The sequence below is a fragment of the Microtus oregoni genome, unplaced genomic scaffold (assembly GCF_018167655.1).
Source record: "Microtus oregoni isolate MIOR12 unplaced genomic scaffold, Mior012 000007F_ref0000211, whole genome shotgun sequence".
In the NCBI taxonomy this organism is placed as follows: Eukaryota; Metazoa; Chordata; class Mammalia; order Rodentia; family Cricetidae; genus Microtus; species Microtus oregoni.
In genome coordinates this window covers 53,757,148-53,770,180 of record NW_024543066.1, presented here as the reverse complement: position 1 = coordinate 53,770,180, position 13,033 = coordinate 53,757,148, and the positions used below count along the sequence as shown (strand labels likewise).

The window sequence follows — 13,033 nt, the reverse complement described above, 5'->3', positions numbered from 1 at the left end:
TCCACTTTTGGTTCCTTTATTTTGGGGGTGAGTGGGAGGGGTCAGGAGGTTCTGAGGCTGGAGAGGGGTCTGCTTTGGGGGCAGTGGATTTCTGAAGTGGTCCCTGGGATTCAGGGGACAAGGGAAGGCCTTCGATCTCATGAGCTCCGGGGAGGGGCTGCAAGGGCTTCTTTTCAGGTGCGGTCCCTTTGTCCTGGTCACTAGGAGGAGAGGAAGGCTTGGTAGGCTCGAAGCCGCTGGCAGGCGGCCTTAACCACCATCCCTGCTCAGCTTAGCTTGTTTTTTAGTTGTTTTTCTAGGCAGGATTACTCTGTAGCTCTGGCTGTCCTAGAACTCATTCTGTAGACCTGGCTGGTTTTGAACTCACAGAGATCCGCCTGCCTCTGCCTTCAAGTGCTGGTATTAAAGGCGTGCACCACCACACTGGCCTCGCCAGTGCTCTTCACAGTTAGGGAGGACATAGCTAGAACACCATCCCCAACCCAGCCAGGGGGTCAGCCATTGTACTCCTCAAAGGCGGTCATCTCAGTTACTGAAGATGCCTCCATTTTCTTCTCATCCTGCCCTCTGACCTATCCAGAAAAAGTCTTCAACCTTCAAACTCAAGAGAGACCATGTGGTAAGCCTTAAGAAAGCCAAGAGAGAACAATCCCTACACACTCAGGCCTACAGTGTTGAGAACCCGTCACCAAAGACAAAAAGCAAAAACAACCCTCTGACCAGGCTCACAGGAGCAGCCATCGTACAGAGGTTCCCTCCCCATCACCCACCTTAACCCTACCTGGGGATCCCTCAGCCTCCCCTGGCCCTGGCCAGCTTCTCTGCACACTCTTCCCCACTGCCGGCATCGCAGCCTCCACCACCCACTCTGGTCTCTGTGAGGTGTCTGCCTCCTCCTTTCTAGAGAAAAGGGAGCTGGAACAGGCTGGACTGTTCTGAAGGCTCCTCTCAGCGCACTCGGATGCCCCTCACCCACACTCTCCTGGCCTACCTCAGCATGCTCTCTTCCTGCATCCCAGTCCAGACCTAGGGTTGAACCCCAGACTTTGTGGGTGCCCAACAGGTGCTCGGCCACTACATTCCTAGACCCCCAGAAGGGCTGGGATTAAAGATGTGTGTCCCTCCGGTTTAATATGTGTATTATTTTTAGGATGATCTTACTATCTGGTCTAGGCTGGCCTCTTCCATGTCCTAGATGTGCTAGGATATAAAAACATCTTTTGGTGCTATATCCTTTATGTGTAAAGCCAATTCTTTATCACCGAGCTTCCTTTCTTCGAGTCACGCAGGGTGGCACATGACCTCCTCTACGGAGACTGAAGCAGAAGGGCTAAAAGTTCAAGACCAGCCTAGACCATATTAAGCCGGAGGGACACACACCTTCAATCCCAGCCCTTCTGGAGGCAGAGGCAGGTGGACCCCTATGAATTCAAGGCTAGCTTGGTACACATAACAAATGCCCGGTCTGTCAGCCAGGAGCTACACAGTGAGAGAGACCCTGTCTCAGAAACAGATGATGGAATTAAATCAGCCCTCTATTTTTTAATCACAGAAATTATATCGAAGGGATCCTAAGCCTCTTCCTCACAAGCCACATACTCGGCTTCTGAGTCACTTTTGTCAGCTGCTTCATGACCTGGTTTTCGCCATCCTGATGCCATGAAATATGTCCCCTCAAACCACACCAGTGGTCTGGTCCCTCAGCTATGGAGTGAGTGTTGGTCCCCAGCCTATTGCTCACATCTGGCCTAATAAGGGTTAGGCTCTCCTGCTTTCCTCAGCTTCTCTTTCCCCTCGGCTTTACAGTTGAACTCTTGTTTAGTAGTTTTTCAAGACAGGGTTTCTCCGTAGCTTTTTGGTTCCTGTCCTGGAACTAGCTCTTGTAGACCAAGCTGGCCTCGAACTCACAGAGATCCACCTGCTTCTGCCTCCCGAGTGCTGGGATTAAAGGCGTGCGCCACCACCACCCGGCCTGTCTATATATCTTGTTTGTATGGGTGAGTGTTGCATGCATGTCTGGTGGCCAGAGGAGGATGTTGGATCCCCTGAAACTGGAATCATAGACAGCTATTAGCTGTGTTGTTTTTGTTTTTTGAGGCAGGGTTTCTCTGCATAGTCCTGACTGTCCTGGAACTCATTCTGTAGACCAGGCTAGCCTTGAACAACTCCAGATTCTGGGATTAGAGGTTATCACCACCACTGCCTGACTTGCAAATATTCTTTTTTATTTTTTTATTTTTTTTTTTTTTGGTTTTTCGAGACAGGGTTTCTCTGTGGTTTTGGAGCCTGTCCTGGAACTAGCTCTTGTAGACCAGGCTGGTCTCGAACTCACAGAGATCTGCCTGCCTCTGCCTCCCGAGTGCTGGGATTAAAGGCGTGCGCCACCACCGCCCGGCGCAAATATTCTTTTTTAAAAAAATATTTATTTATTATGTATACAGCATTCCTTCCATGTATGTCTGAAGGCCAGAAGAGGGCACCAGACCCCATCACAGATGGTTGTGAGCCACCATATGGTTGCTAGGAATTGAACTCAGGACCTTTGGAAGAACAATCAGTGCTCTTAACCTCTGAGCCATCTCTCCAGCCCCGACATGCAAATATTCTTAACCTCAAGGCTGTTTATCTAGCTCACTCTTTTCTTTTGTCTTTCTGGTCTTGTCCAAATGACCTGGTTAGCATGGAACTCACTCAAACTTGTTTGTTTATTAAAATGGTCTCACTATGTAGGACTGACTGGCCTGGAGCCCCCACCACACACACACACACACACACACACACACACACACACACACACTTTTGAAGACCACAAGGTGTGTGAACCACCCGGAAAATCCCAGCCCTAGGGAAAGGAGTTCAAGGACATCCTTGACACGTGAAAAGTCCTATTTCACTGAACAAGAATTAAAATAAAGAACTCAAACTGTGGTGTGTGAGAGACAGGGAGACTGTGGTGTGTGAGAGACAGAGAGACTGTGGTGTGTGAGAGACAGAGAGACTGTGGTGTGTGAGAGACAGAGAGACTGTGGTGTGTGAGAGACAGAGAGACTGTGGTGGTGAGAGACAGAGAGACTGTGGTGGTGAGAGACAGAGAGACTGTGGTGTGAGACAGAGAGACTGTGGTGTGTGAGAGACAGAGAGACTGTGGTGTGAGACAGAGAGACTGTGGTGTGTGAGAGACAGAGAGACTGTGGTGTGTGAGACAGGGAGACTGTGGTGTGTGAGAGACAGAGAGACTGTGGTGTGTGAGAGACAGAGAGACTGTGGTGTGTGAGAGACAGAGAGACTGTGGTGTGTGAGAGACAGAGAGACTGTGGTGTGTGTGAGACAGAGAGACTGTGGTGTGTGTGAGACAGAGAGACTGTGGTGTGTGAGAGACAGAGAGACTGTGGTGTGTGAGAGACAGAGAGACTGTGGTGTGTGAGAGACAGAGAGACTGTGGTGTGTGAGAGACAGAGAGACTGTGGTGTGTGAGAGACAGAGAGACTGTGGTGTGTGTGAGACAGAGAGACTGTGGTGTGTGTGAGACAGAGAGACTGTGGTGTGTGAGAGACAGAGAGACTGTGGTGTGTGAGAGACAGAGAGACTGTGGTGTGAGACAGAGAGACTGTGGTGTGTGAGAGACAGAGAGACTGTGGTGGTGAGACAGAGAGACTGTGGTGTGTGAGAGACAGAGAGACTGTGGTGTGAGACAGAGAGACTGTGGTGTGTGAGAGACAGAGAGACTGTGGTGTGTGAGAGACAGAGAGACTGTGGTGGTGAGAGACAGAGAGACTGTGGTGTGTGTGAGACAGGGAGACTGTGGTGTGTGAGACAGAGAGACTGTGGTGAGAGACAGAGACTCTGTGGTGTGTGAGAGACAGAGAGACTGTGGTGTGTGAGAGACAGAGAGACTGTGGTGTGAGACAGGGAGACTGTGGTGTGTGAGACAGAGAGACTGTGGTGTGAGACAGAGAGACTGTCCTGGTGGTAAGAGGAACACCTTTAACCCTAACATTTTCAGGCAAACCAGGGTGACATAGTGAGACCCTTTCTCAAAGAAAAAAAAAGCCAAACCCTGCTTGTGCAAGGCTCTGGGTTAGACCCCTAACACCACAGAGGAGGAGGAAGAGGAAGAAAAAGGAAGAGAGGGGGTGAGGAAAAGAGAGAAGTAGGCACAGTGGTACACGACTGTAATCCCAGCACTCAAACAGGAAGGATTGCAGAACATTTGAAGCCCAGACCAGGAATGATCCCACAGGCCTTTAATCCCAGCACTTGGGAGGCAGATGCAGGTGGATCTAGTGAGTCCAGCCTGGTCTGGGGAGTTCAAGGACAGCCAGGGCTACACTTTGAGACCCTGTCTCAAAACAAACACAGATAAATGTGAATGCATCCCTCAACACCTAAAATCTTCAAATGTCCAATGAAGCTTTCCTGTCATATCTCTCTCTCTCTCTCCCTCTCTCTCCCTCTCTCTCTCTCTCTCTCTCTCTCTCTCTCTCTCTCTTCCACACACCCAAACGCACACACCCTAGGCTTTATTTACCCTCCTGAATGCTTAACATTCTCCAAACTCACAGAGGCCACAGCTTCCTGGCCTCCCTTAGCCTGACAAACCACCAGATTGGCCCCAAACCTAGCTCATTTTCCTCCTTTTCTGTGAAGTTTTGGGTTTGGTGCCCCGCCCCAACCCCGAGACAGGGTTTCTTTCTATTCCTGGCTGTCCTGGAACTCACTCTGTAGACCAGGCTGTGCTCTAACTCACAGAGATCCGCCTGCCTCTGCCTCCTGAGTGCTGGGCGCAAGCCTATCCTGGGAAGTGTGTCGCGGTATCTTCTCATCACAGGGCCCTCCCTTCTTCCTCAGGAGCTCGGCACAGAACTGCTGTCCTACCACCCTGTAAGCCACTGCAGGCTAGGGGTAGGTGCTCAGAACGTGCCCTAGTTCCCAGGGGCCATCCCCACCTGCTTCCGGCTCACCTGGACGTTGGGCGGGGCTTGTCTGAGAGGCGCTCTCCCGGTGCTTTCTGGAGCTCCTGCTCAGCGGCCCTTCTGCGGGCTGCAGACAGCCGTAGCTGAGGACCCTCCTCATCGCTGGAGTCCCTGGAGAAGCCTGCTATCTCAGTGGCCCACAGATATCCTTGGAGAAGGGCATTATTCCCATTGACCCCACAGATTCCCAGGTGCCTTCCCCACCGGGAAAGACTCACAACTCCAGGTCCAGGTGCCCCTGCATGGAGAGAGGCGACGCACACACAGAGCAGGTGTTGTCCAGGAGACAGAAACAGGTGAGGCAGTAGAGACCTAGAGGAGGCCAGGAGGGAAAGGAGGCTTGCGCTAACCCTTCACTCTCTGTGATTCCTAGTTTGTGGCCTCCCCGCCCTCCAAAGAAGACCCATCCTTGTCAAGTACGCACTTAGGGAACTGCTCAGTACCCCTTGCACCCAGAAGAATTGATATTCTGGGGGAGGAGCTATGTAAATTAAATATGCATAGTAATGAGGGGCGGGCACATGCGAACAAACCGGAGTATTCAGTGAGGGAAGAACCGTGGTTGACTATCATATGCAAACACCGCGAGTCCTCCAGGGGGAGGGCTTCTCACCTTTGCAGCCTGGGGTACTGCAGGACACAAAGTTCTCCATGTCCCCTTTGTCTTCAGGCTGCCCACAGCCCAGGCAGTAGTGCTGATTCGGCAAAAATGGGCTGAGCAAAGGACTTAGGCAAGGGTACCTTAGAAGAAAGGTCGCACATGTCAAGTTTGACGAGCCAACCTCCAAACTGGAGGGACACCGTCCAGCACCCTAGCTGCGCCCCTTCTGACGGTAGCAACCGTTTCTCCATTGCCCCATTCTTCCTCTCTCCCTCACTTTAATCTCCATGGGCACCAGGCATGCACTCGGTATACATACATACATGCAGGTAAAACACTCGTACACATGAATAAATCTTAAAGTTTATTCTTGGAGCCGGAAAGATGCCTCAAGCAGTTAAGAGCACTGGCTGTTCTTTCAAAGGACTTGGGTTCAATTCCCAACATCTGTAACTCCAGTACAAAGGGATCTGATGCCTTCTTCTGGCCTCCGTGGGCATTGTATGCACATGGTACACAGATTTGCATGCGTGTGGAGAAACCCATACACATAAAATAAAAACAAAACACTTTTTTAAAAAATAAAATTCTTAGCTGGGCAGTGGTGGTGTATGCCTTTAATCCCGGCACTTGGGAGGCAGAGGCAAGTGGATCTTGGTGAGTTTGAGGCCAGCCTGGTCTACAAGAGCTGTCCTGTTCTAGGACAGGCTCCATAGCTACATAAAGAAACTCTGTCTTAAAAAACAATAAAATAAAATAAAATTCTTAGCCAGGCGTGGTGGCACATGTCTTTAATCCCAGCCATCGGGAGGCAGAGGCAGGCAGATCTTTGTGATTTCAAGGCCAGCCTGGTCTACAAAGCAAGTTTCAGGACAGCCGGGGCTTTTAGACAGAGAAACCCTGCCTTGGAAAAAAAATAACAAAATAATAATAGTAATTATTGGGGACTGCAGACCACCAGACCCTGAATTTCTTGTAAACAGCTTGTTTTCCTCTGCTCTGAGCACGAGACCCTGATGGCAGGGGAGTGGGTTCTGATGAGTCTGCAGCTGAAAGATCCCGAGAGCTGGGGCATGGCCAGAGCCCTATAGAAGCTGCCCCTGAGCAGTGGGCATTCTTGTCTCAAGGATGTCCCCGTGGCCCTGTTGGTCTGTCTGTCTCTGTCTGTGTTTGTGTGATTTTAAATTTTCAGCCTAGTTCCCGTAGCGCATAGCAAGTAGAGCGTGGAACAGAACCAGTGTTGTTTTACAAGTAATAATAATAATAAATAAGGGGGGGAAAATAATAAATAAATAAAATATAATTCTTGTCCTGGATTCTTCCTTCAGGACATGAAGGTATGAGCTGGACACCCCTCTTCAACCAAACCTCTTGTCCCTCGGGAAGCACTGCTGACTGCCACCCCATCCCTATAGGGAGGCACCGTGGACTCACCTGATGGCCAGCACCTGGAGGACACTCATGTGGCCCTGGTCAGCTGCCCGTCGCATGACTGCCCGGTGCACTGCAGCCAGCATGTTGGTCCGACGACGCAGAAGGGAGTTGTAGAGGTAGGAGATCCTTTCCTGGTGGGGCGGGTCCCGGGTGGGACAAGTGGTCTTGCTCCATCTGCCGCGCTGTGCCCTCCCACACCCATCCCCGCCCCTGCCTATCTTTTCCTTCTGACTCCTTGAGCTCCTCAAGGCTTAGCTCAAATGCCTGTTCCTCCAGGAAGCCTTCAGGTCCCCCCAAGCAAAGTCAGCCATTCCTCCTCAGCCTCTCCATATCTCTTCATCCCTTAGTAAACCTCTTTTTTTTTTTTTTAAGTGATGCTTCATTAAAAGCCTTTCTTCCTGGGGCAGGAGAGATGGCTCAGCAGTGATGAATGTATATTACTCTTCTAGAAGACTCCAGTTCCCACACCCACATCAGGCAGCTCACAACTGGTTGTGACTCGAATTCTAGGGGATCTAACACTTCTGGCCTCTGGTACCTACAAACACATGGAATATACTCACACAGAAAAAAAGAATATACACATGATTAAAAATTTAAAATGTAAAAGAAGTTAATCTACTTTAAATGTCTATCAGCCAAACTGTTTCACCATGCCTCACTGGAGTCCCTGCACCACAGATGTCGTGGGGCACATCCCCCCATGTCGCTGTGGCTTTAGGGAAGCCTTGGAGGGGAGGTGAAGCCCAGGCTGAAAGGACATCATCCCTCCCGGCTCCACCGGAGGGCTCCCACTGAGGAGCAAAGACTGGGGCTGCGAGGCTTCCGGACCCTCAAGCTGACACAGACAGCTTAGCGTCAGGGCCGCAGCAGAGAGCTGCTGGGTCCGCACCCCTCACCTGTTCCCTGGATGGGTAATAGGAGGCACAGATGACACGCCGCAGTCTGCTGACGTAGCTGCCACACAGGGTGACGAAGAAGCACAGACCATACATGGTACCTGGGAAGACAGCACCTAGTGAGCCCTGCCCGCTGCCCTGGCCTCACTCCTGGTCCACATGCCCCCTTGCCCCGGTCTTCACTCTTAGAAGAATACCGATAACAATGTAACCACTGGCGTCTGGTTCTGAGGGATGTAGGAGGCAGTGCTGGGACAATATACTGATGTTGCCTTGTTGCAGAACATCAAAAGCTGACACCAGGTCACGGTAGATACTCCCTGAATAGCCGGTCCCTTCCACCGTTATAGACACCAGCACGGGGCCTGCACAAAGACACTGTGAGGACACTCACGGCAACGACCACTTGCCCTGCAGGGTGGAAAAGGAGAGCCAGGCAGGTCATAGGCACGAACCACACCCCAATCCAGGACCGTTGGTGCTCAGGTACCCCTAAGGTACCCTGAGACCTGGCTTCTGTCCTAATGCCTGCTGGCTCTGCCACAGTCTTCATGGCCATCCCAGAAGCATTAACATTGGCCGAAAGCTGGTAAGTTCTCCCTTGGTTTTTAGAGACAGGGTCTCACTGTGTAGCCTGGTCACTCAATCCTGCTGCCTCAGTCTCCAGAGTGCTGGGGTGACGGGAGGACCACCAGGGCCTCCAGAGTTCTGGGGTGACGGGAAGACCACCATGGCCTCCAGAGTGCTGGGGTGATGGGAGGACCACCAGGGCCTTCAGAGTGCTGGGGTGACGGCAGGACCACCATGGCCTCCAGAGTGCTGGGGTGACAGGAGGACCACCACTCCCCAGTTTATTGTTGTGTCTTACGTCTTGAGTTTCAGTGGTTTTCATTTTCATTTATTATTAGTGTGTGTGTGTGTGTGCATATGCGTGGTTGTGGGGGGCACACACGCCTCAGCACACAAGTTGGACCAGAGGATGGCTCTGTGGAGGCAGCTCCTGCCTTCCACTCTTTCTAGAGTTTTGAGGATTGAGCTCAGGTCAAACCTTCGTGACAGGTGTCACTGAGCTATCTTGTCTTTTTTGCTTATTTCTCTTCTGTTCTCTGTGTGATGATATGCAAATTGCAAATGCAGGTCAATTATGTTCCTTGACTTGTGACCCAGTCTCACGTGGGCCCAAGGAGGGAGTAAACAACTAAACAACACTCTCACTTCTTTTGTTTGTTTGTTTGGTTTGGTTTTTCAAGACAGGGTTTCTCTGTGTAGCAGGCCTAACCATCCTGGAACTCTGTAGACCAGGCTGGCCTTGAACTCACAGAGATCTGCCCACCTCTGTCTTCGGAGTGCTAGGATTAAAGGTGTGCACCACCACCACCCAGCTAGTCTCACTTCTTACAGTGACCCAGAGAGCAGCCATTGCTTCATTATTCAGATGAGCAAACTGAAGCTGTGAGGGGTTAAGCAATTTATGTGTGTGCTCATGTGCATGTGTGCGCGCGTGTGTGTGCGCATGTGTGTGTGCGTGCACGCGTGTGTGTGCATGTGTGTGTGCGTGCACGCGTGTGTGTGTGAGTGTGTGCGTGCGTGCGTGTGTGCTGGGAATGGACCTGGGGCACTGTGCATGGGGCTCTGTCCCCAGCTCCCAAGCAACTTACTTAAAATCACCTCCTGACAAAGAACAAGGCTGGGATTTGAACCAAGCCAGTTTGGCTTACAGCTTGTGTCTTTGCTATTCTGCCAGGTTGTGTTCTTTACCAAGACAGGAGGCAGAGGCTGGAAGAGTGAATGGCAGTGACATGAAGCTATCCAAAGGGTCCCCCAGGAGAAAGCCCCAGGGAGAAGGAGGATGCATCGGGTGGGTGGGCACAGGAGGAGGGGTGGGCACTCACTGCGGGCTACAATCTCGCCCTGGAGATGGTACCGGGCCAGGTCAAGTACCCAGAAGACAGCATAGTCCAGAAAGACCAGGAGGAACACGAGGAGGAGGTGACGAGCAAGGTCAAAGGTCTCCAGCACATAAAAAAACTGCTCCCATCGGGACAGGAAGATGGAGCCTGAAGGAGGGTGTTCAGGAGGGTGTTCCCCAGTTCTCCTGCCCACAGGTCTACAAAGTTCAACCAGAGGGCAAGAAGAAAAGAGGCTGTGAGAACTCTGGCAAAGGTGGGAGCAGTCCTTTACCTGGACCTGTGGTCCACACCGGAGCTCTTCTGCCCTGTTTGCTTCCTGCCTCCTGGGCAGTCCTCCCTTCCATATTAGCTCACCCCTCTGGCCCTCACCACAGAAAGCCTTCCGAACCTCGGTCCGTGTTGCTCCCTTGTCTTCCTCTCAGCCCAAGGTCATCTCTGTTTCCTCTGATCTCTATGCTCTCAAACAGGGTCAGGACTATGGGACCTTCCTCACACCCTCACCTGGTTGGATGTAGTATCTGGCCTCCTGGGAACTGAGCGGCAGCACCGTGGGCAGCCCTGCCTCGGAGCGCACTGCCTCCATGTGCAAGAAGCGGCTGGTAATATAGATGTTGTCAAAATCGTCCCAGTTCAGGTAACAGTACCGATACCACAGGGCTCTGAGGAGAAGCGCACATGAGAGTCCAGCTCTTTTTACCAGACCCCCAGGCACTCTGGGCAATGCTGCCCCACCAGCTCCCGCCACCCCCAAGATTCCATAGATGGACAGCCCGCAGCGGCCCATCTCCCCACTGGCCCTGGGAGCCCCTCACTGGAGGTAGAGAAGTGCAAAGAGAAGAGGCATGGTGTAGCCCATCAGGGCCAGGGCCTCCCTGGTCCTGTGCAGCTTCATGCTGACCGCCTCATGAAGGTCCAGGGCCACCTGGGACAGGCTCCGAGAGGCGTTGAGGTCCACAGAGAAGTAGTGGGTGGCTGTCATGTTGAACTCAAACTCACGACGCACCTGGTTAAGCAGCTTCATCACAGCTGGGACCAGCAGGGCCAGAGAAGACACGAGCCACGAGAGTTAGGAGGGCAGAAGTGAATGGGGTGGGGGCTGTCCCGGCCCAGGAATTGCACAACTCACAGATGGCCGGAGCTCCCAGGGCCCAGACCTGGACTAGGAAGCAGTGACACCTTCCTGACACACAGCACTAGACTTGGCCTAGGGCTTATGCTTCGTCACGAGTAAGGAGTGAGCCACCACCTAGCTCTGGTGGGAGGCCCTGTTCCTCCCAGATTCTGCTCTGAAGTCTGGATTTGATGAGACACCTTCCCCTGCTCACTGGGCCTCAGTTTCTCAATCAGCTCAGCCTAGACGTTAGTCTGGGTGATCCTGCACAGCCCTTTCCTGCTCTTGCGATCTCTCATATGGACCAGGAGACTTCCGCTGCCCGTGGCCGCAGGAAGATGAGAACACGGGCGGCAGGGGCTGGAGGGGTCATTGGGTCACTCACGGGTGCTGATGGTCCTTCGCAGGAAGAGCTGAAGGTACATGGGGATGACACAGAACATCTGGACCACTAAGAGTCAGGGAGCTCAGTGTGAGGACGAGGCGCAGAGATGTAAACTGCCATCCACCTCTGGATCCTTCCTCTCATGGGGCTGTCTAGACTTCCCACCTTCCCCACTGATTCTTAGCTTTTCTCTGCTGTCCTTTCCTGAACATCACTCCTTCTCCATCGCCTACCTTTTCCTATTGAACCCAGCGTCCTTATGAGCTCCATATGCAATGCCCTTTATGTGACCCCCCCGTGCCCCCCTTCTGACGGATCCTGCATTCCCACACCCCATTCCACCCCATGTTCATGCCTCCCCGCAGGGAACCCCTGGAGCTCTCACAGCTGGCAAGTCCGCAGAGTGCCAGTTTGAAGGGCATGATCACGTAACACAGGTGAGCGACCCGTGGCATGATCTTCATGCAGCTGTCCCTGGCGTCATCAAATACCCGCGTGCATTTCGTATAAGGGTTGCCCAGCTCTGAGTTGCACACATCACCAATGTGAAGGAGCCAATACCACACATTCCTCAGGGCCCTGGCTGGAGACGGCTCTTCAGTCAGTACTCTGGATAGCAGTGGCCCAGCCTTTTTAATAACTTAGGTAACACTACCCACTTCCCCCTTCCCCCCAGAACTGGCCAGTGGTCAGTGAGCAGGCCTGGAGAGGCCTAGGATAAGGAGACCTCCCACACCAGACATGTGACACACCTACCCACATGCTTCACGCCATCCATGATGGACCGGAAGAACCTGCGGACCCGGTCAGCCACCACTTTGGCCCTCTGGGCAATAGCTTTAATCTTGGTCAGAGCACCTGAGAGACAAAGGGCAACACTGTGGTGGGCCTTTCCCTCCAGGAGCTGATTGTCATCATTTCCTGGGGGAGGGGAGGTGCAGGGGGAGGCTATCAGAGAGGTTAGGGAGCTGGGGTGCTGGGGTGTGAAAATAACCAGGTGAAGGAAGAGGCTGGAGGGCAAGGGAAAGAGGATTTAGCCAGACTGGGAAGCGGCTTCCCAGGCCCAGCCCCTCAGAAAGGAATTAAACTGAAAGGTGGAAGACCTTCCAGCCTGGGGGTCAGAGGTAGGCTGAGGTGGACCTTACTGACAAGGGGCTGCTTGGCCCTCTCCAGCATTTCTGCAGTCTGGTTCAGGGCCAGCTCTGCCCCACAGGCCACAGCCTCGCTGGCCCGCGTGAAGTTACGCAGGGTATTGGCACAAGGCCCTTGAAGCACCAGTCCAAATGCAGCCACAAGCAGCAGCATCCGACCCTGCCCTAGGGAGACGGCTCAGTCAACCCCAGCCCAGGACCCCAGCCCCAAGGCAGCAGTTGCTCCTTCATACAATACCCTCCCCCAAGCCCCAACCCAGCCCGGCCATGCTCCCAGGGTGCCAGCCTCACTGGAGAAGACCTGGGGAAGCAGCAGGAAGACAGTGACGCGGACCTGGCGGGAGAACCCCATACCCAGGCTAAGGAAGGCAGCCAAAGTGACAGTGGCCACCAGACAGCCATAGGGGCTGTGTCCCTCCACCAGGAGTTCCAGGATCCCATAGGCTGTGGCCAAGGACAAGCCCAGAGTAAAGCCCCCCACACTTCGGACCACAGCCCGCGCCCTGCTGGGCCCCTCCTCCCTGGGGGGCCACTCTACAGCATCAGTTTTAGACATGGCTGCTGGGACC

General features: G+C 53.0%; 1 protein-coding gene across 1 annotated transcript; it reads right to left on the bottom strand.

The window, feature by feature from the left end:
- Positions 1 to 16: 16 nt before the first annotated feature.
- Positions 17 to 13,020, bottom strand: Dcst2 (DC-STAMP domain containing 2). Its single transcript, XM_041655145.1, has 15 exons — positions 12,756 to 13,020; positions 12,459 to 12,629; positions 12,070 to 12,171; positions 11,699 to 11,896; positions 11,314 to 11,379; positions 10,630 to 10,843; positions 10,319 to 10,476; positions 9,800 to 9,964; positions 8,105 to 8,272; positions 7,908 to 8,008; positions 7,009 to 7,139; positions 5,587 to 5,714; positions 5,192 to 5,285; positions 4,962 to 5,084; positions 17 to 200 (listed from the first exon to the last, which is right to left on the bottom strand). The coding sequence occupies exons 1-15, from the start codon at positions 13,018 to 13,020 to the stop codon at positions 17 to 19; spliced, it is 2,268 nt and encodes a 755-aa protein (XP_041511079.1).
- Between the last annotated feature and the right edge of the window lie 13 nt (positions 13,021 to 13,033).